The following is a 22,081-nucleotide window of genomic DNA, read 5'->3' as shown; positions in this document are numbered from 1 at the left end:
CTACTCTGCGTACGTAGGTAAGTTTACTCATTACGCAACATATAAACAAGGAATGAAGCAATATATCGTAATTAATTATGAACTTTATCATCCTTTGTTATACGTGAAGAGATTAATCACTTGCATTGTTTAATCAGCAAGTTCATTGCTACAGATTATCAGTAGCATAGGCAGGTATTGCCTCAGATAAATACATACGTAGTGATAAATAGTGAGTAGCGCAGTGAATGAATCAGTGAATAAAAATGCTACGAGTGTGAAAAATCGCTTCTGTTGATTTTTTATCATTTTTAACTGCTTGTGAAGCGTTTGCATACAGCGATGTCTATGACACGGTGTGAACATTTCAATAATGGTGTACGCCACAGCGGTGGCTTATGCACAGTTGAAAATTTGCAATGTTCTTTATGGTGTAACTCTTTTTATTTTCTTTTAAACGGAATGACAATTCATATAAAGTATATTTACGTATAAGGTTAAAGACGTTACAAACTCATCACGTAGGCAAACTCATCTAAGTAAATGGGTTTATAATACTAATTTGCAAACGGGGTAAACCAGCCATGTAATACTTTCGTTTAAAATCTCTTATGTACGGTGCGATATACTGGAGTCCAGCATTACATATTAAACCCATTAAGCTCATCAAAAATATTCTTTAACACTAACAAACGGTGAAAATTTGTCATCAATCAAAGATTGTACGATGACTAAAACATTTTCATAAGACAACTCATTATAACTGGAAAAAAGTAAAGAAGCGCTGTAACAAAACACACAATCAATTGTATATTACGGAAATAGATGACTATGAATCTTTGCATCGTTTTCTATATTGTTAAATTGTTCACAGTTTGTATAAATATTTAAGAAATAGCATAACAGTCTTGTTGTTTGGCAGATCCTTGCGGCTCTTTTAAAATTCTAGTCGTGGAAGGTGGAAAACGTTAATGAACAATAGGTCGTAGACGACATTACTACCTATATATTTTTTACAAAAAATCGCAAAAATTACCTTATTAAATTATAATGGAAGAATTCATACAAAAATTTAATATCAACATAAAGGAATACTTTAATTTAAAAATATATTTGCCCTTCTCTTTTCCTAAATCACAAAGCAACAACTAAAGGCATCCCAACTAGTAGTATATAGTAAACAGTTTGGTGGAAATTTAGGTCCAGGTAGACGGATGATTACCCAAAGTTCTCAAAATGGTGAATGAAGTACGGCAATTTTCGTCCCTTGTTGACTTCCTCGCAAGAGGACATTATACTTTTGGTGAGTGGGCGAGGTCCACAACTGAAGACTCCGATTTTACTCACCTGTATGACATAACACATACATTTCATACCATTATGTTCTATTCAGATTTATTTTTGAAACTTACGTAGCTGTGCTTCTTTTGCACAAATTTTAGGAAGGCCGTCATGTCAGGACGCCCTACACATTAAAGGAAAACAATGAGCTATTAGAGTTTGGCAAAAAATTTACTTCCAAAATAATATTTTCCAATTCATGAAAAATTGGCCATCTTCAAGAGCAAGAAGAGTTGGTTTATTTCACTGCTTTTTATATCCAATGACTTTTTTACTACATTTTTATTTTATTAATGTTGTGCACTCACCAAAATGGTTGATGGCCTTAAGCCCGGTGAACATACTTCGCTTTGACAATCTTTGGAAATGATTTTCACAAATGTACTGCAATGGAAAATGTATCGAGCGTTAGTGGAAGGAAGAATCAATGTCAATAAAGCTTGTGGTAATTTAGGATGGTAAATATATTAATGATTTAAGTGAATTTCCACTCACCAACATCGTCGTACGCAAATCAAATTTGTGAAAAAATTGGGTGATAAAAATATGGATCTCAAGCACATTTGTCACATCTTTCTTTTCCACGTCTCTCAGTACGTCAATGAACCACTCAAAATGTCGATGAGATGGACATATCCATAAGAAGTACACCTAAATAGTTAAGGCATATGGTTATTGAACCATTTATAAAATACAGCAATACCTTTAATTCATAGATAATATAATTTTCAGATTTAAATTTGCACACCTTCTTACAAGCTACCCCTGAATAACGATTTGTGGAAGTGCCAAACACCAAATCATTCAAAATTGAGGCGTACGGGGTAACGCCAATGCCACCTCCCACCATTACAGCTACTTCGAATTTGTACCAATCCTATGGGGTAAAATTAATTATGTTTCTCAGTGTTTTATTACATTTTAGCATCAACATATGCATATTAGAGAATGACAACGAAAGACTTTGAACGAATGGTTATGATTCTCACAAATATCGGAACACATTTCTCACCTGGTTACCTCCTCCAAACGGCCCCTCCAGTCTTATCTGGTTTAGCAAAAAAAAGAAAATGTGAAAACTAGAATTCTATTACGGTACTCATTTGTGCAAGCAATAGTATTACCTTAGGACTGTCCTCCTCAGGATTGTAATTGCAAGGATCAAAGTAGTTCCTCAATTTCCAAGTCCAAGGACCTTGGGCTTTGATGTGACAAGAGAGGAAATTCTCATGAGGTGCCGATGTCAATGTGAACGAGTGAAATTCATGTGGCCGAAATGCGGTACAAGCTAATCGCACCCATTGACCACTGAGATACTTGAAGTTTGGTGGTCGATAATATCGGATTTTGATGACATCAGAGGGTAATAATTCTGTCTCAATAATATCCAGCTCCATATACTTTGTCCTGAGAGAGACCACTTTGTCCAGTGTATAAATTATTCCTAGTAATGATAATTAAGTATAAACTATTTATGTAGCTAATAAAAAAACAATAAAATAATAGTAAGCTTATACCTGGTCCAACGAAGAACATCCAAAACCTTGGAGCTCCAGTAAGTCTTGCAAGCCCGTGAATGAGACATAAAATGTATAAAACAATGTAGAGTTTGTGTGCCGAAAAGAAAAATCCGTAAGCATTTTTTCGTATTGTTGGGTGTGCTGCAACAGATCAACATGAGTTTATTCTACAAATCACTGGAATTCTTGTCAAATTATTACGTCTTACCAAATACGAAAATGATGACCATTGTTACAAACAGGATGACGCCAGTTATTCCAGTCACAGTTTCAAAGAGCCAGTAGAATATTGTCGGTCTAAAGTCCGAGGGAAAGAGCATTTCTTTCGTCTGAAAAAATGAACAATGTACAGATAAGTATATAAATTTATAGTGCGGGCATGTTTTCTGTGAGCTTGACATCACATTAGGTGCTACTCCATAAAAAAAACTTACAAGACAACGGAGATGTTCCACGGGTTGGGTGGAGACTGGAATGAGAAACACAGTTACAAACTATTTCGATGTAAAATATCGAGTAAACTTACCGTGATAAAAATTGACAATGTGTCCCGCAGTGTGCAACAGTGAGAAGAAAAGAGCCGTGCAAGCAACAATCTTGTGAAACTGGATGTGGGAGTCGAGGGGGATGTACTGCTGGATTGGAAAGTCTTTCAGCTTTGTTAGCAAGTTGCGAGACATGGTAAGAAGTAGGAGACTGTAGCAGAAAGAAAGTGACGCGGCGGATCCTCGAGTAATTGCAATTCCGACGCCCATGATATGCCTCAAATCCGTATGCTCCGTCATGAATGAGTAGTCTAACGTGAAACGAAAAGCAATAACACACAAATATCAATCTTGATGTGTCAAGTAATTGGCATGTTACACGATTACAACTTGAAATAAGCATAAATGTCAATTAATTAAGAAACTTACGGATGAATCGCTCCACAAACAATGCGATCGTGACGACATAAAAGACAAAGAGATAAAAAATATGTTGACGATTCTCCTCCAGAAAAGTAGTAATGCAATCCCATTGTTTCCTTATCTTTGAACGGTATTTATCATGAACCGTTTCAATATGGAAACTGGTCATTCTGCAAGTCAAGCATTGGCATTTATAATATTTGGTATAATATCTAATTCATCATTTGTGGAGTGCATATATGATGCGTAAGACATTACAAGAAAGTGTTAATCTCATTTATGTACATACCGAGCGACGTTGGTTGAAGTATCCAAAAAGTTTTGCTTGGCACCCTTGCAGTCCAACCCGATTGCTACGAAATCTCCCTTGTATTCCTTCATCATGAGCTTAAAGTCCTCATACGTGAGATAATCCTTGGTTTCAATCCCAGAATTTGTGAACATTCCGTCGATAAGTTCGGTAACTTCTTCTTTTGACAAACTATTTGTTTTTGCAATGTCTACAAGAGAGCGGAGCATGTCGCTAAATTCGGATTTATCAATGACGCCATTCCTGTCATTGTCGCACATATCGAAAATAATTCGAAGTTTATCCTCTGTTTTTCCTTTAGAAAACAAGACAACCGTATCAAGAAACTCTTGGAAAGATATTCTTCCATCTCCGTCCTTATCAACAATGTTGAACATTTTCTTTACAAACACTGCGTCCCCCTTCATTCCAAGTGCTCCAGCAAATTCAGCTTGTGAAAGTGAAGTTCGCATGACCATGATCACATCAGAACTGACATCTTCTAATTTACGTTTTTCTCCTGGTTTCAGTCCAAAAGTGAGAGCATACGCTTCTCTGAAAAAGTGTTCCAACCTAATCAATAAATAAATAAATTAATAACTGACATGTAAATATAATACATGCAAATCTCTCGAGTCAGTTTGTGAGGAAGTTCCCCAAAAGGCGAGCCAAAACCAAACTCAATCGAAACGTAAACAAAAGTCTCGGATTGAATAATAAATTATCAAAAATAATTACGTTCAGCAATTTGTGATTAGATTGTCTAATTAATTTCGCATTTATCTCCGTCTTCCCTCGTTCAGAATGGAGGAGTATTATGATGAAGTGAAAAAAATGTGTAAATTGTGCCTTATTTCTATCGGAAGTGGGAGAAAATTTGATTTCCAAAAACATTATTCTAAATCTCACAACCCCAAAAACTTGGAAGTATGTGATGTGACCGGTTGTACGTACCGTTTCGATAATATAATGTCACTCTATCGACACAAGACAGTCGTACACGGCCAACCGGCCTGTAATGCCAGCCTGCCGGATAATAAAAAAATGGTGTGGGCTGAGAAACTGAGATGTGTTTATGGAGGTGTGGTTGGATTATTTGTTGGGGTGTCCAAAGCGTACCACCCACGCACAGCCGCGAGCCACAGAGATAGTGTACACTCTAAATGCATTGTGACGTAAGTATTTTTTAATTTTTTTATACAACATAGTTTTCATTCGTATAATTTGTAGATGAGGTTTATGATGTCAATATAAACCCCTCACAATATATACATATGTGTATTTATGCAAATATGCTTTACTATTGATTTAATTTAGTGTTCCTTTTTTATGCAGTAAAGACTTTGAATCCGAAGGATTGTGTTTCTTGGATCACAGCAGCGCCCGAAAACTATTTACGGTTACCGTAAAAAGGAAGAAGCACCAGACTGATGAAGAGTTTAAAAAATGGGTGAATGAAGCCAGCGTAGGATTCAAAATGTACGCCAGACAATTTTTCGTTAACTCAATTTATTCTGTAAGTGCCTATTTCCCAATACAAATTCCCAACAAGTAAATTCCTTTGCAACAAGAGTATATCACTTGTTCACGGAGACCATTAACTTGTGGATTTTTTCAATATTCCAGAATTATAGGTCAGAGTATGAGTTGATGGATAAGGAGAAGGATGCTGTACATGCCAAGCTTAGACAATCTGCATTCTCAGAATATTATTCAGACGAGCCTAAGCAATCTCTAACTTACTATGATTGGAAGAAAACGGGTGGGTATTTTTCCTCTAACATATTTAAAATAATATCACATGGCTTTACTTCATCTCAATTGAGGAATTTGGATAAAATTGTTTTTTAGTCATCGGACAACCGGCAGTCGCAGCCGCAGCTAAAGAGAACGGGGTGAAACCCCTTCGGAAACGGAAGGTGGAGACAATTACGTCTGGGGCACCTGTCGCCCTCTCGTCGCCGTCAAAACGACGCGTGATGGGAAACCCCCCAAATGAAATTCTCCAAGCGGTCAAAAACTTTGGCAGACCGGCGATAAGAGAATGGCTAGATAAATTAAGCCAAGTGAGTTATTCAAATATTATTTTAGTTATAATTGTGACCCAAAGGTAAATCAATGCTGGTTGTTATTTAGGAAGAAAAAGCGTCTCAGATTGGAAGCAACTGAGAATAATATAGCCAACACCATCATGGATGTAACCATGAAGATTATTTGCAGTATCAATTCTAACCTCATTCTAATCAATACTGTTTGTCTAATGTTTTGTTACCAAATAAATGTTCTAATCAAACTTACCGCTTTTGTCTTCGTTCTTTAGTTTCAGCATTGGCCAACATGGGTTCTCTGTACGTGGCTATTGTCTCGAGTGACTTTTTTAAACTTTTCAAAAATGCGTCTAATTTTGCCAAAAATTTAGCCCTAGAATGCGTGGAATCAAATTCTAAGACGAGGTCATGATCTCGTGGTACACGAACAAGCATCATTGGCTTCTTTCTTGCATCTTGAGTAACCTCGATGACTAAAGTGTCACAACCCCGAAGGTTGACGCATCTAATCTTCTCCCCCTTCCGATTCATTGTATACAGGGCTTCCTCTGGACCAAATTTTACTTTGACCAGTCTCTTGTGATTTTGATGCAGCCATTCTTTAACAATCATTTTGTCCACAGACTTTCCGTTGTTATTTTCTTCTTGTTTCATTTTCAGCCGTCGTCTTCGACTATTTTGTAATTTGACAACTCCATATCCAGCCCCTGCACAGATAATTGGAACGAAACAAAGGAAGACGCAAGCGTAAATGTACACCACTTCACTCCCCTAAAATTTACACAATTTATAATTAAACACGCATCATGAAATAATATGACAAGAGGCAAATAAAATACTAAGCATAACACATTAACATAATCAATTAGGATTATATAAATATAATAATTATATACAACATATAGAATATAGAAGTATAGAATGCAAGACGTACGGCAAAGTAGTCAAATCCTCTGAGGTAACTACATGGTTCCAAAACGGAAGCATTTAGTTGCATCGGCTGGGGGCAAGGGTCTCCATTATGCCAAAAGAATACATTTTCTTGAATTTCATCGTTCGCCATTGAGGTACTGTTGACGATGATGTCGTGCAATTTTATTTTCCTTAGATCTTCAATCTCTTGCTTGGTAAACATTCTGCAAATGTACATAGAAATGTACGTGGCATTTTACAAACCTGTGAATAAAATCATATACACTATAACTAATGATTTATTTAAGGTACCCGTTATCCTCATTTTCAAACCACAAGCGATCAGCATCTCGAATTCTGGTAAATTGTTCTTTTATGATTGCCGTGAATAATGGGCCGGGACCATCGTGAGACTCCAACATTCCACCCAAATAGACATCAATATTGTTCAAGTCGCCTTTGTAAAGCTCGCTCAGCTTTGCAAAGACGTGAGGCTGACAAAAAATACAGATTTGCAAAAATTGCCATAATTATGGAATATAATAGCAATAAAAATAGTTATTTCCGTCGCCTACCTCTTCCTTGAAAAGTATGGGGTTTATTTCACTCCAATTTGAAACTCTAGCCAGTCCAAAATACTTCCGCACAGTGTTATAATCAGGAAGACCATTGTCTCGTCCACGCATAATATTTAAGGCACCCAAATCACGTCTTGAAAAATCCATTGGTCCAAAGAGTCTATCCCTCACATCTGAACAAAGGATTACATCTTCACGTTCAGCAATTTGTGAACTGGAAGAAAGCAGAGCCAAAAAGTTCTCAAATACACATCCGTGAAGATTTAATACGAAGGAAATTACCTAAGGCCTCGAATAATCTCCTCAAAAATCCCAGAGTGAAATACATCCTACAATTTTGTAACAAAATAATATGTAATTTGAATTCAGATGCACCAACAACGAAAGTACAAAAGGGGAAACGTCGCATACGTCAGAATCCCACCAAGAAGCGCATAGTCTGATTGCGGAACCCCCTTCTTCTGTCTTTCTAAATTTGCAACTGGCATCTCGCATATAGATTCCGGGAGGAATTAAGGTATGCCCAAATCTGAAAGCGGCACTTTGAAAGACGTGAGTGATTCCTAGGATTACAACAAAAATTGACGTTAATACTCAAGTCTTCCAACATATTTTAGATTCACTTGGCAAGACTTACCTGGGTGCATATCCGGTTTGTATCCTTCATAAGGAGGAAGATTCGTATTCAGGAAGGCAGGCAAATATTCATACATGATGACGTTCTACGTACAAAACAACAAAGTTACGCCTGATTGTACAGCAATTAGCATTCTTATAAAGGATACATGCATGCACAACACACACACGAATATCTAAGGATAAGTCTAATGTCATCACATTGTTCTTCATCTTATCTCTTTTCTCACATCATAATACTTGCCCTCATTGACAGCTTATGACTTTGAAATGCCTATGGATTTAAGAGATTTTGAACATACTTACAATGGGTTGAAGGTCTAATTAAGCATTTTCTTCACGATTGGGAAAAATGATGCCAACTTCGTGACAAATCATTGAAATAAACAAGTTGACTAAAAAAAGCAGAATGCAAGCAAATTATGCACTTATTTGGACTAAACAAAAATGGACGAGAAATCTGGTGACATTCTACACAACGTAACTTTCGAGTTTAACTAATTAATTAATGCAATTTTATACATTTTAATTGAAGAGACTAATCCTTTAATAAAATAATCAAAGCAAGTACACATTTTGTAAATCGATTTGGAAAGGACGAGCAGGTCTGGTAATTGGTATCATAGGATGTACATTGTGGTTATAAGATGATTGAAAAATATTGACATTCCAATCATTCAATCATGACCACACATTGCTTGGAATCTTACCTGCATGGTAGCAATAACGAATCTACGTGTTCGCTGAAATATTTCTTCATCCGTCCAAGTTGGGTGCTTCTCTTGAATTCGACTTGCAACCACATTGTGCCATTTGAAGAAAAGTATACCGAATGCCAGCAGGGCTGGATTTTGATTACTTCTTGGGTCGCCCACAACTGTTGATGCAAATGAAATAATAAAACTGTTATTTTGGACATGGTTTGGTATAATTGCAGACAACCATGTAGATGTACCTAACCAAAATAATGTAAAGTTTGTGGTCATATATTCGTCACCCTACGTGTCAGTGCTAACTGGGGATGGGCACCATAATCACCAATCGAATATAGATCAAGAATCAATTACATGTTACATACGTGCGATGATCTAATCTGATATTTCCTTCGTCAATATTCAATGACCACTACAGACCACTCACAAAGTGCCTTGAAGGCATCAGCAAATTATTGATTTCAAACAAATAGTTATCATCATTTGCCGTGTCTTATTTTTTAAGTCGAACTATGCCATGTCCACTAATCATATGTACGTACACATGTATATCTATTTGAGAGAATTCGTCCTACATAATTCAAAATTGTGCACAGATCAATTGCATCAATTGCACCTACATACGTAACCTCCACTGCTAACTTATTTTCATACAAATGCATGAAAGCGGTGTGCATAGATTTTACAACAGAGAATACGAGGAAGTAATGCCACCATTAAGAATGTAATGCAACTTGGATCATAAAGACTGCCTTGATGACCTTGCTTTTAATGAATGATGAATGAGTGACAAAATCATGTCTATATTAATTTCTTAGTTTTTGTCCACAATTAAAGCACAATACTATAAAATAATGCATGCATTTGCTGTTGATTCATCCAACTATAAAACCAAGCGACCATAAAAACAATTTTTTCTCAACGTTTTCGTGTTGTAGTGTACTACCAATTCATCAATCGCACATTCAGCACCAACTAAATAAGTGAACTACAAACTTGTAAGTAACTGGCAGATGCAAAGGCGAACGAAACCAAGGTGTCTCAAAATGACGGAAATGAGCACGTATTATTTATCCAATTGTATGGTGTACCTACATCTACATATAAATTCAATAGCTTTATACCTGCTAAGAATGTGCAAATCACCGTATATCCATTATATATTGAGGAGGTTTTGTGGAATTTGTGTGAATATTTATTTGTACAAACACTACCGGAGATGGCGAGGACATGGATTGAGATACATAATTGAGATTGATCACAGAAACCACAAAGTCATTATGGATTGTAATGTAACTATTATCTATTACAGAGATTTGTCACTCACGGAACATTTTCTCAGGATCCAGCATTCTGAGGACGTGGGGGGACGGGGCACTGTTGAGCGGAACTCTTTCCGCGTTCCTGGGAGGCAACTTCCCCGTGCTATCCGTTCGCAGACTTCCGTTGACGAATGACCTAAGCGCGGCCACCCACGCCTCAGACGTGGAGTAGACGAAACTCCCATCAATCCAACTAGTCGCCTTGTTTATCTGCAATGCAATTGGAAAATTAGAACATTCGCAACGTTTTACCATACAAATCTCATAAAGTTATCTCAAAGTTTTACTAAATATCTGGCTATTCCCATTTCAACAGACTCAACACATTCTTCGATCACAGAGAGAGAGAGAAAGCATCATAAAATCATGTTCTTGTGGAAGTTGAAGATAATTAAGCAAAATCGAGAGACAGAACGACGGCACGTGTGATTTATTAGTTCATGATTATGAAGAGAGACCTCACATCTCATCACAATCAATGTCCCTCCATTCTTATTCACGTTTTAAGTGAATCACATTTTCTCATCTCATTCATAAACTACACATATCTGTATATGTGTAATTTCTTGCACAGAAATTACGAGTGTAAACTAGCGGCACTGTAACATTAATGAATGTCACGACTTTACATAAAATATTTTATATTACAATTTTCAACTCGTTATTACATACTTTTGTTGAGTGCCAACTATAGACTTGGATAATAGAAACCAACCAAGTTGTCAACCAATGCTATGAGCAATTGTGTGTCTCTACCTATGTATGCATCATGAATATAGTTGCAGGAGATTTTTTCAGCAATTTATCATTTTATTGGTAATGGAAATAATTTGCGATGAGTTTATACGCAGTAAATATGTACTCCAGAGCCATGAAATATTTCAAATCTATTGTGCATTCTTGTGGGTTATTTGTATTTTTTCTTCTCTGTTGGTCACTGACCAGTTCTAAGAAATGCGTGACGTGAATGAAAGCATTTGATCACATACGAATTACGAAAGTAATCAAATGAAATGTAATTAGACAAATCATCAGGTAATCTGGTGGGAGGAAAATCGTGATTGAGGAATACACTCGAAGTGAGGGGATGGTTCTTTTAATCTTCCTTAAATAAAATATGCCACGTTTGCATGTGGACGTAGTGTGGCGATGAGATGCGACTGTCACTTGCTTATTATTACCTGCGGCTGGCTGACCCTTACCTTCTATTTATTTTTTGACGTCGTAGCAGTCTAATCACTTCATTCAGAGGCATCCAAGAAGCTGAGCAATGCAAAAATCAACCTTGTCCCCATTGCAATGAGCGTCGCTTTCTGTTTATTATATTCTACACACACACACGACGTTGCTCTTTACTACGACAGTGCTTATGCATAATGTGTGGTATGCCCACATGTCGTTGCTTGGTTGACTCAATTGTGACTTATCATTACGTACTATTACATATTTCCATTACCACCAGGGCAAAGCCAGTTGGCGATGTGCATTTGTCTTTATGCAGATTCTATCATCCAACTTTGCTGACTTCCTTTCAAACGAAATACGTATTTAATAGGAAAACAAACCCAATTCATTGCCCAATAACGATACCTTGTCCTGTATTAGCTCACTGGTAAAATAATTGCAAATTGCTTTGACTAATTCCATGCTCATGGAACTAATCATTGTCATTGACTTGGCGAAAAGATTGAATGGAATTATATATTCCAATTGGGTTCAAAAAGAAGTAAAATTGGATTCAGGTAGAAGTAGGGGAGGTTATTGAGGTTTATTTGATTTCATTTCCACAACTTTTCTACAAGGGAGTCAACGAGGCATGAAATGGGGTTCATTTCATACTGTATGATTTGCTGGTATATTTAGTTACATACGACGTGACTCGAGTGTCAGGTTGTGGTTACGCGTTGTATCTAATATCTTGTTGAGCAAGAAGCAGTACCGTAAGCAACTCGGTATGCACAGAAATGTCGTCATTGTAAAATTGAAATTGGTTACAGTTGTTCAAAACCCAACATCTTTTCTTGGTTTTCATGCACATTATTGAAAGGTGACATAATGCAATGCGGTATTTTGATGGAATCAAGATTGTGTTGAATGAGATATAAATATTTAGCTATACATTAGAAAGAAAAAATGTACAATGAATCGAAAGCTTACCTGTTCTCTGGGCCTGTTCGGACTTTGACCAGTCTTCCTGTCGTAGCCAGCACGATGGAAGGGCATGTAGCGGTTTCCTCTACAATCTGAGTCATACATTTCGTCACACTGGTCAATGTCGATGCGATGCATTTCAATTGGACATCCGGATTCACTAGCCATGAGAATTTCAGATGAGACAACTTGTCCTAAAATAAGTTAGCATGCATGTATTAGGTCAGTTTGTTAGCTTGATGAGATGAGCGCAGTCAGTTTAAGAGCTAATAAGATTTGCTTTCCATAATACGCATTAGAATACAAAGTATGCATTTCTTGTTGCATTATTTGCTCACCAAAGAAAGCCAGCATCGCGGTCCTATTTTTCGCCGAAGGTAACCCATCGATGCCTTTCAAGAAAACTTGACTTAGCTTTCTTGGGCTTGGACGGTTTTGACCGGCGAGCATGTACACGCCATCTGCATATGCAGGGGGCGTGCGCCGTGTCAATTGACTATCTGCAAATTAAGGACAAAAAACTATATATGACACATACAAGACAGATCTAAAGAACAATTACACATGGAACAAAACAACATTTGTTAACTCCCTATTATTTTTAAGAGCGATGCAAATAACTTACCCACAGACCCCCACTCAGGATGGGCAAGGTTGTTGTACCATCCGTCATATCTTTGCTTTTCGGTGAAACTTTGTGCACGCTCTAAAAACAAATCATAAAAAATTACAATTCATTCAGACAGCCCAGACAGATGACATTTTAATTAATCTTTAACTATAAATCAAATTGGTGGGGAGCGCAAGTATATTCGAAATCGCTATATATGCAATATGTATATGGAACATTATTGACAAAATGTGTGCCTTTCACTCTGCAGTCTTTCATTGTAAAGTTGTGCAGATGATGGTTTATAAATAAACTATGCATATAATCCTATCTTCTAAAAGTCTAAGGACTACGTGCAGAGTATAGTTTATGTGACTCCGTGTTGCAAGACGTGTTGGGACGAATTCGATTTCAATTGAAATCAGAAGAAGGTCATTTTATAGCTGTTGTTCGCATCAAATTTGCATTTGGTATGGACTCAGTCACTCAAAGTGTTCTGCACCATGTTTCATGGTGTGGTGATGAAAGTGAGATAATAGATAATACAAAGATAATCAACATATTAAGAATGTGAATATGACATATTATGCAAGCAAGCAATATGAATCATGATTATCTATTGGGACACAAATTTATCCTCGGCTGGGCATCTCTCATTCTCGCCAATAATAGTGCAGCATTATCACCGCGACGGCATTTTTCCCTTTACGTACCGAGCCACCAGCAGAACAAAGTCCGAGTGAGTGCTGTTGTGGTACAGATTCTATAGATTACAGATTCCTCAATATCTGCATATATGCATACGCATGGGTGACAAGAGTGGAAAAGGTTTAGGTCGTTGGAGGTCAATTGCTGACAAACACTACTCGGAAACCTTATTGCTGCTGAGAATAAGTATATTATCGTGTCATGTCCAAAGAAGCATGACAAATAGACCATTTCAAAACAATATTTCGACTAGAATTGTGTTTCAAGGAGCGGTTACATATTTGTAGTAGCACTGAGACAGATATTGTTATTGCCCATACATAATATTCCCCTATAGCTGTTTACCACCAAAATATTATCGATTCATAACGCTGATCACCAGTCAGTACCGACCGACCGACCGTGCTTATTATTATTCTTAGCACATAATTCTTATAGCCATTACACACCTTCAGTAAGTTTAAGTAGATGCATGCATGAAGTGGAGGAGAGGAATAAACTAACTTCTTGGTCACAACGATTATCATTATCTCAACCTAACTTGGCATATTTACATAACTCTAAAATCAATTTTAATAGTCAATGAAAAATGGCACATGGTTTCAAACCCAATTAACTACTGACTGACAGGATGAACATGTGTACATCTTTCAGCAAGTTTGTTACTACAGCCACATTTCGATTTGATATCACAACAACAGCAAACTATCACTGAAGCCTACACTGAAGCATCAAGATTTTAATAATTGAAACGTTTATGTCTTTCTAAACGCGCACTTAGTGAATGTCGATGTAATAACAATAAGTTCATTACAATAAGTATTATGTTGTTGGCGACGTGACATTATGCTGCTATAAAGTTGGACGAAAAACGAGATGAGGATTTACGATTAAAGATTTTCATAGTTGATAGGAAACTTTTTTGCATAAAGCGAATCCTGCTGAATTTTAAGCAGAAAAAGGAGCTTGCTTAATAAAAAAGTTGAGGAAATATGAGACTATTTTTATTTTATTGTTTTATGACAATTTGTACTTCTCTTTAATCGTAATCTTGACATTAACTCTGAACTACATTGCATTTTGATTTCTTAAAAATACAGTAAATACATACATTTAAATAATAACTACTAGGTACCTTCAATGCCCATAGATATTCACATATCTATTCACCACTGAAATGAGATGGTACTATCATTTTCTAAATAAAAAAGGTGAGACTACACCTGATCTCATAAAGCAATTTATCAACCAAATATTAATTTGCGTATCTTTGAAAGATGATAATTTATTTTACTGCAGCTGTCTCAGATAGATAGCCGGCGATACACAGTGGGTTTGCCGTGTCATGGCCTATGACAAATATTTATGTTTTCCTTGCAGGTAGATATTGTAAACTTAATAAATTGTGGATGAACACCCCTATTTTTTTTTTACTGAGAACTGACAAGTGGTTCTTTGCTTGCGATGACCAACAAATATTCAGACGCATATTTGTTCACCGCAACTTCATTAGCAAGTGCAAATCGTAGTATGAATAAGATTTAAATTATTGAACCTCCAAATGGAATCACATCAAATTATATATAGTGTTTTTTTTGCAGCCAGGTGAATCAATGACCCTTGACACTTTGACTTGATATTTCATTTCATACAGCATTGTGTGTCATCATCTCTTTTGATGGTTTGACATGGCATTAGCATCAAAGCTTTGAAGTACACGAATATTTGCACACTTGCAATCTCGACGTTGGATCATGCAAAATACCCATCATTAATATTAGTATAATAAAAAAAAGCTATACTTTGACCACCTATGCACATGTGATAGTCAGTTACTTTCTTAGCAGGGATATAGAAATAATATTAGCATACTCAATTCTCAAAATGTTCGTTGATTGACTTCACAGCAGGTCCAATGATTAAAATTAACACGATAATAAACCGTTACAACGCATGTAACCAAGGGGTGAAAGGAGTGTCATACGTCAATGTGAATATCAAATTGTTCGAAAATTTGTTAAGATTGACACTTCTGACGTGTTTTCGACTTTTGTGTCTTATTTGTGTCAAATTTAACAGTTGATAACCCTCATGTGACCTTTATATGACCTCTGAGGTCAAAATGGAGGTCACCATTGAATTCGGGGTTAAATTTCAGTTGAAATTGAAATAGATATGTCCTATGACCTTTACATGACCTCTGAGGTCAAAATGGAGGTCACCATTGAATTTGACATTGAAAAATAGTTAAAAATGACGTGTCACATGTCAAAACTGACAAGTGACACTTTTTCGTCACTTTTCGTCACCGTGACGATGTCATCGTCACAGGTGACGTCCAAACACAAAATGACATGAATTTTCAAATTCCTCGTTGAAAAATAGTTAAAAATGATGTGTCGCATGCCAAAATTGACACGTGACACTTTTTCGTCACTTTTCGTCACTGTGACGACGTCATCGTCACAGGTGACGTCTAAACACAAAATGACATGAATTTTCAAATTCCTCGTTGAAAAATAGTTAAAAATGATGTGTCACATGCCAAAATTGACACGTGACACTTTTTCGTCACTTTTCGTCACTGTGACGACGTCATCGTCACAGGTGACGTCCAAACACAAAATGACATGAATTTTCAAATTCCTCGTTGAAAAATAGTTAAAAATGATGTGTCGCATGCCAAAATTGACACGTGACACTTTTTCGTCACTTTTCGTCACTGTGACGACGTCATCGTCACAGGTGACGATGTCACAGTGTCCATCTTCGAACTCGTCCTGTCCCTTGACGTTAGGAGTTTACGTTCAAAATTTCAAGTCTCTATGTCTTTTCGTTCAAAAGTTATCGGAGCTACGGACAGACAGACGGACATAACGATCTTATAAAGGGCTTTCACCCCTTAATAAATGCATACGAGAACATATTTATAAAGTTAACACACAAGAGATTTATCTTGGATGTCTAAAGACAGTAATTTATTTACATCCTCATCATGGCTAATTTTGCAAGATGTGCCGCTGCCCAATTAAAATTACCGTTGTGAGCTTCGAAAGCATGGGGTTTATATGTATCTAACATGGTGCTTAGATATTAGTTGGAAAGGGTTGACCATTTACATACATTTTATATATCAAGAACAATGTATATTCAATAAATTGTAGCTAATTACAATCGACAAGTTACATGGAACTAAAGAGTGGTCAAATACTTATATTTGTACATACACATAGTCGCGCACATTTGCCATTATTTTCATTAAATTGGCACAATTAGTTGTGATTAGAAGTTGCCATGAATGTTACCATTACGGGATGTGAATGTACGAAACTTACATATGCACATATCCATTGCGTGAACATAATGCATAGTAATAATAATAAAGTCATGGAGTAGCACAATGGACTGATGTAAATATCATCCTGTAACTAGTGCGAGGAGATACTTGCGTTAGTATCTCACTAATAATTTTGATTTTTCTGACTAAGGATATAGATACTGTAAATACTCTTATTACAGGCTGTGCATATATAATGTGCACGTAATGTGTACAACAAATAGTCACTATGTACTTCTACCAACCACTATTTCACATCTTGAACCACTCAAGTTCAACAATGACGTGTGTTGATTAGTTTACTTAAGATGATCAATGATAATAGAATAGCAAATAAATATTCAACTAAACGACTGGAGTGAGTGAGTTTTTACACGCAGCCAAAGGGCATATTTGCCCTAGTTTTATTTGAAATTAGTCTAGTGCAAATATTTTGATTTGCAAATGTCTGGGCCGTCTTCTCTCAACAGAGATATTTATTTAATGCTTCGATTGGCTGATAAACATGCATTGTTTAACTTAATGTAAAAGGTAGCTAAAAAACAGAACACTTAAACCAAATGACCCCCACCCTATGCTTAATAACACCACGGTCTCTGTTGTAGCAGATTAGATCAGACCCTTATTTATTACGTACATTACAAGAAATTGTGACGAATAAATTTGTTTCATTCGTCAATGCATTTCGTAGAACGTACGTATAAAAATACTCTTAATAACATTAAATGCTTTAGACAGTCGTTTTGCTGCCGCTAGCCATGTGACACCTGTTAAGCTTAATAAAGAGGGTGCGCTATGTGTAACATATTAGTCAACAATTACTAACTCTATTAAATAATTAATACATCACCAATAAATTCTGCATAATAATTGTACAATATGCAAAAAATATAGCGCAGGTGGAAAACATCATGCAGTTACATTAATTTTACGAGCCTTTGAAGAAGTGGAAAGTAATTTTTGATTAGATTTCAATGCATATGTATCCACTTACATGCATATTTTATAGTCAGTGCTGTCAGTAGACAGATCTGTTTATAATTTTATGTTTGTAGAAACACGAGCAAAAGTCATGGCAGAACTATGCCAACCTATGCCAGTCACCTCCACCTCAAATATATAGCTGTCAATTCCTAGTCAGTCGATCAGTGTAATTAATTGATACACTTATGTCCGCTATAAATCTAGATGTTATCTCATCATTGACGACCATGACGAAAGTCAAATCAAAATAAGATGTTTAGATGTTTGATAAGTGGCATGTAGTTTTGAAATGATATAACTTTTGACCACGTCTGCTACTCTGCCACTGTGGCAAACTGTGAGGCCACTACTGTGCTAATGAGAAGTGTTATTCCATTAATTTTGGAGTTTGCTTATACACTAACATGGCGATATTATTGGTTGGCAACTGTTTGCCACCAACAACCTGGATTACATTTACCTACGATTTCTATTGATTACAACAAGTTACATGCTACCACTTTTGATGATTTGACGATAAGTCGCTCTCTCAGGATGGCAAATACATGGGCACGTAGAAATATTTAGGATATGTATGGACTACTTCAAGTGACCGGTACGATCATGCATGCACAGACACCTGTCAATGCAATTTGTAGTAAATTACTCATAATACGCGACCTTTATAAATAAAATCCCCAATACAAATTAGAATCTGCAAATTATGACTGATCTGCTTACTCAGCATTGTACTTTAAATTAAATTATACTGCAATTAAATTATGATGAATTATCATAGTTTGATAGGCTCGCGTTGCTGGTGGTACAACTGCCGTGCAAGAAACCCATATACAATTTTTTAAATAAATGTATTTGATAAGCATAAACTGTAAAGTCAACAACTAATCTCTCCTGAAATGAAATTGCAACAAGTCGATAGTTTTTACTGCTTTTGTATATCAATGCAATACACGAGTTGAAATATGAAGCATAATTTACATTTTTACAATAAATCAATCTCCAAATTTGAGAACCTCACATCCCTTTCACAATGAGCTATGTATTTATAACTTACTGGTCGAGAAGGCATAAATAAATGTATATTTTCGTATAATAGGAAGGTACCACCCGACAGTCTATTTTGCATTATAAATATAAATTAAAACTTTGCAATAGATTAAAATCTTAATGATAAAGTTGAAAGTGTTGAAAACCCAACGTACGCACCACCCTACGACACCCGACGGTGTGGCATGTGGCAATTATGTATAAGGCAAAAACCTCAAATGCATAGAATTCCGTTTTTTTAGGTCTTTTTCAGCACAATGCAAAATGATTATATGCAATATTCATTATTAATTTGCGTACTTGATAGCTTGGAATGAATAGACTGTAGGAGATGCAATAATACGTAATGATAAAAGTGCGATTATTTGATTTACTTTTGGTCTTTTAGAGCAGCATATCAATTAGATTTGATGGACGACGACAAGGCAGGCAACTCATTCATGAAAATCTCTGCGCCGCTGCTCTCATTAACTCGCTCTCCCCACTTATCAACCTCAATTAAAGGAGTTAATAAGGAGCTTTTAAGGTCACTAGAAAACGTGGAGAGGAGTCCTGAACTGTTATGCAAATCGTAATGATAATAAACGTGAATGGAAAATAAAATGCCACAGCGTAGCACCACCCTCGTAGGACTCCTACCTACTCCTTGGTGGTGCATCTAAATATTGTAAATATGCGCATATGTGCGTACATATTTTAATATGAGTTAATTTAACATAGGTATTTGTATTTAAAGCTACTTAGAAGCATGTGGCAGTAGTTGTGGAAGCAATCTTACTTGCAAGTGACAGAATTAATAATTAAATAACAGCAACCACGATGACGGCGAGATGTTCTGGCAACACTAATTATATTTGATTAAACGTATTACCTCCAAATATGGATTATTGTTCTTCTGCAGTGAAGAGCAATAATTACAAAATCTGACAGTGTACTGCTGTTGTTTCTCACCTGCCCAGCAGCTAATTTATTCTATTTATTTAAATACTGTGCAGTACTCGCCTTTTATTTGTGAGGAAGGAACGAGTCAATGAGATGACGCTTGATTTTCAAAGATTTCAAGTGTGCTTCCAATTTAATTTGTTTGCGTAGGGATGCCGAGCTAAAGGAGTTGATGTAGCCTGAAAACTTTTCAGGCTAGTCCCTTTAAACACATAATCGCCAATGTCTATGTTATGCAACTTAAACGAAGGGTGACATCATTCCGGGCCCTGCTCGGTTGTGAACAAGAAATAAAAAATGATAAGTTAAATTTATGTATATTAGATCAGTTAGCAAACATTGAAGGGTCGACACCTTCATTAACCAATAAATGCAGAGGCGTGCCTTTGGGTCAATATTCTCAATTAACTTGCTTATTGGATTAAATTATGTTTGAAGTACTCAATAATTCAGTATTTATGATGATTGCTGCACTTATTCTTCACGACCGACCCTAGACAAGGAGTGAGCTACTTATGCGAAGGTAGTGGTTATCGTCATAATGAGATTGATGTGGTGGTTATATAAGAACAAGGACTTTCTGCATGCTATTTATATTTTAAAAAACATTTCAGTTTCATGAAGCAGAGGACTATTTTTAAAATACTCCATTCCAATTCTCCTGGTTGAAATTGAGCGGAAGGATGGGTGTCGACACTACAGTCATATGTGATGTTGATAAATATAAAAACTTATCAAATAAGTGCTCCAACTTCATCAAATATTCCTTAAATGGCTGAAAACCATTACAAAAATAAATGAGTGAGATGAGTTATGTTGTCTTCCAAAAAGGGGTTTATTTATTAATTTATGTTGAAATTGAAATTCGAGTTGGCGAAAATTGGTTCTGAGAACCTTGTTGTGTGGCATATTCCAATAAAATGTGCTATTGGTGTCGCTCACAAAATTTTTTTTGCCGATGAGAATAAGTCAATCACAATTTGACCAAATTTATTTAAGAGGATGTAAGTAAATTCATGATACATACAAAGCTTCAAAATTTTAAGTTTAAAGCTTTAAAATTTAGCTTTCAATTTATAAATGTAATCTGTTTAAATTCTGCATGTAAAAAGTCTAGTGTATGCGCAAAAGAATTCCTCTGAGTAAAAATATCCCATTCCTTAATGAGGGCCCTCGTCGTCCACATACTCCTGTCTTTTAATTGCTACGGGGATGGAAATAAACCTCTCCCAGGCTGCTACCCCTGGGTGTCGGCTTTTGTCGACGAAATAATTGGGAGCCAACGTATCCCCACACGTAAAGTCCCATGAAATGGGGCGACACCGTTCCCAAGGCGGAAGTATAAACAAGTTACGAGTGTAAACCCATCTTGACACCATCAGGGTCCAAGATGGAGGGCACGCCTGTGGATCGAATCGCACGGACAATAACGACAATGACGACCAGCGCAACTTAGGCCATGATCGCTCATGGATGTGACCTGAAAAATCTCTCTTTGCGGTGATGGGACGGCATTTAGCCACGCCCCCACATTCGGCTGTCCCATGGCAAGGAAGCGGGCTTTATCCTAAGAGTGGGTGCCCTGTTGGGGTAGCTCCCATGCGGCTTGTAACTTCCGGTGGGGAAAGCTCAGCGAGAAGAGATGACAATCAAACGCAAGTCTTGAAAATTAGGCATAATGTTCATTAAATTAATGTATAGAATCAAATAGGTAATAAAAAATAATTGGCTTTCAATTTAAAAATGTAAATCTGTTTAAATTATGCACGTAAAATGTCTAAATAAATTGTATCCAATTTGAATCAGAAAATGACTGGTAAAAGTTTGAGCGTACAAATAAACTTCCAACTAGCCGATATATGTGTGTCTAATTCTTAAAAGTGATATTTAATTTATCTCGACATTGTGAGACCGTCCAATAATCTTGAGCATAAATATTTTTTTGGACATCTTTCGTAGATCCTGAAATCTTGAAATTGCAATATGTTCACGGTCTCTTCCTGCATTTAGTATCCATTAACGAAATATTCCATGATCTTGACAAATCTGAGTTTTA

The 22,081-nt window shown here is 36.4% G+C and overlaps 2 protein-coding genes across 2 annotated transcripts in view; one reads left to right on the top strand and one right to left on the bottom strand.

Annotated features, from left to right (window-relative positions):
* Positions 1 to 392: 392 nt before the first annotated feature.
* The window catches only part of LOC110845799 (dual oxidase), a 28,266-nt gene continuing 6,577 nt past the window's right edge, over positions 393 to 22,081 (bottom strand). Inside the window, exons 2-26 of the mRNA XM_022092311.1 lie at positions 13,023 to 13,103; positions 12,736 to 12,897; positions 12,404 to 12,591; positions 10,252 to 10,456; positions 8,922 to 9,088; positions 8,213 to 8,297; positions 7,987 to 8,138; positions 7,858 to 7,904; positions 7,573 to 7,789; positions 7,310 to 7,491; positions 7,020 to 7,221; positions 6,336 to 6,856; positions 4,038 to 4,610; positions 3,755 to 3,918; positions 3,367 to 3,636; positions 3,275 to 3,309; positions 3,049 to 3,169; positions 2,838 to 2,981; positions 2,445 to 2,764; positions 2,333 to 2,368; positions 2,069 to 2,197; positions 1,816 to 1,971; positions 1,629 to 1,704; positions 1,392 to 1,444; positions 393 to 1,326 (exon numbers count right to left, since the gene is read on the bottom strand). Coding sequence (XP_021948003.1) covers positions 1,198 to 1,326; positions 1,392 to 1,444; positions 1,629 to 1,704; positions 1,816 to 1,971; positions 2,069 to 2,197; positions 2,333 to 2,368; positions 2,445 to 2,764; positions 2,838 to 2,981; positions 3,049 to 3,169; positions 3,275 to 3,309; positions 3,367 to 3,636; positions 3,755 to 3,918; positions 4,038 to 4,610; positions 6,336 to 6,856; positions 7,020 to 7,221; positions 7,310 to 7,491; positions 7,573 to 7,789; positions 7,858 to 7,904; positions 7,987 to 8,138; positions 8,213 to 8,297; positions 8,922 to 9,088; positions 10,252 to 10,456; positions 12,404 to 12,591; positions 12,736 to 12,897; positions 13,023 to 13,103 — 4,415 coding nt within the window. The 3' untranslated portion in view covers positions 393 to 1,197. The remainder of the gene's footprint in view (positions 1,327 to 1,391; positions 1,445 to 1,628; positions 1,705 to 1,815; positions 1,972 to 2,068; positions 2,198 to 2,332; positions 2,369 to 2,444; positions 2,765 to 2,837; positions 2,982 to 3,048; positions 3,170 to 3,274; positions 3,310 to 3,366; positions 3,637 to 3,754; positions 3,919 to 4,037; positions 4,611 to 6,335; positions 6,857 to 7,019; positions 7,222 to 7,309; positions 7,492 to 7,572; positions 7,790 to 7,857; positions 7,905 to 7,986; positions 8,139 to 8,212; positions 8,298 to 8,921; positions 9,089 to 10,251; positions 10,457 to 12,403; positions 12,592 to 12,735; positions 12,898 to 13,022; positions 13,104 to 22,081) is intronic.
* Positions 4,707 to 6,334, top strand: LOC110845800. The gene is made up of 5 exons (XM_022092312.2): positions 4,707 to 5,212; positions 5,373 to 5,553; positions 5,664 to 5,799; positions 5,889 to 6,103; positions 6,174 to 6,334. Exons 1-5 carry the CDS (start codon positions 4,842 to 4,844, stop codon positions 6,204 to 6,206), a joined length of 936 nt encoding a protein of 311 aa, XP_021948004.1. The 5' UTR covers positions 4,707 to 4,841; the 3' UTR covers positions 6,207 to 6,334.

This window comes from Folsomia candida, unplaced genomic scaffold, assembly GCF_002217175.1.
Source record: "Folsomia candida strain VU population unplaced genomic scaffold, ASM221717v1 Fcan01_Sc003, whole genome shotgun sequence".
Classification (NCBI taxonomy): Eukaryota; Metazoa; Arthropoda; class Collembola; order Entomobryomorpha; family Isotomidae; genus Folsomia; species Folsomia candida.
Note: the sequence above shows the minus strand (reverse complement) of the source record. Positions and strands in the feature narration are given on the sequence as shown.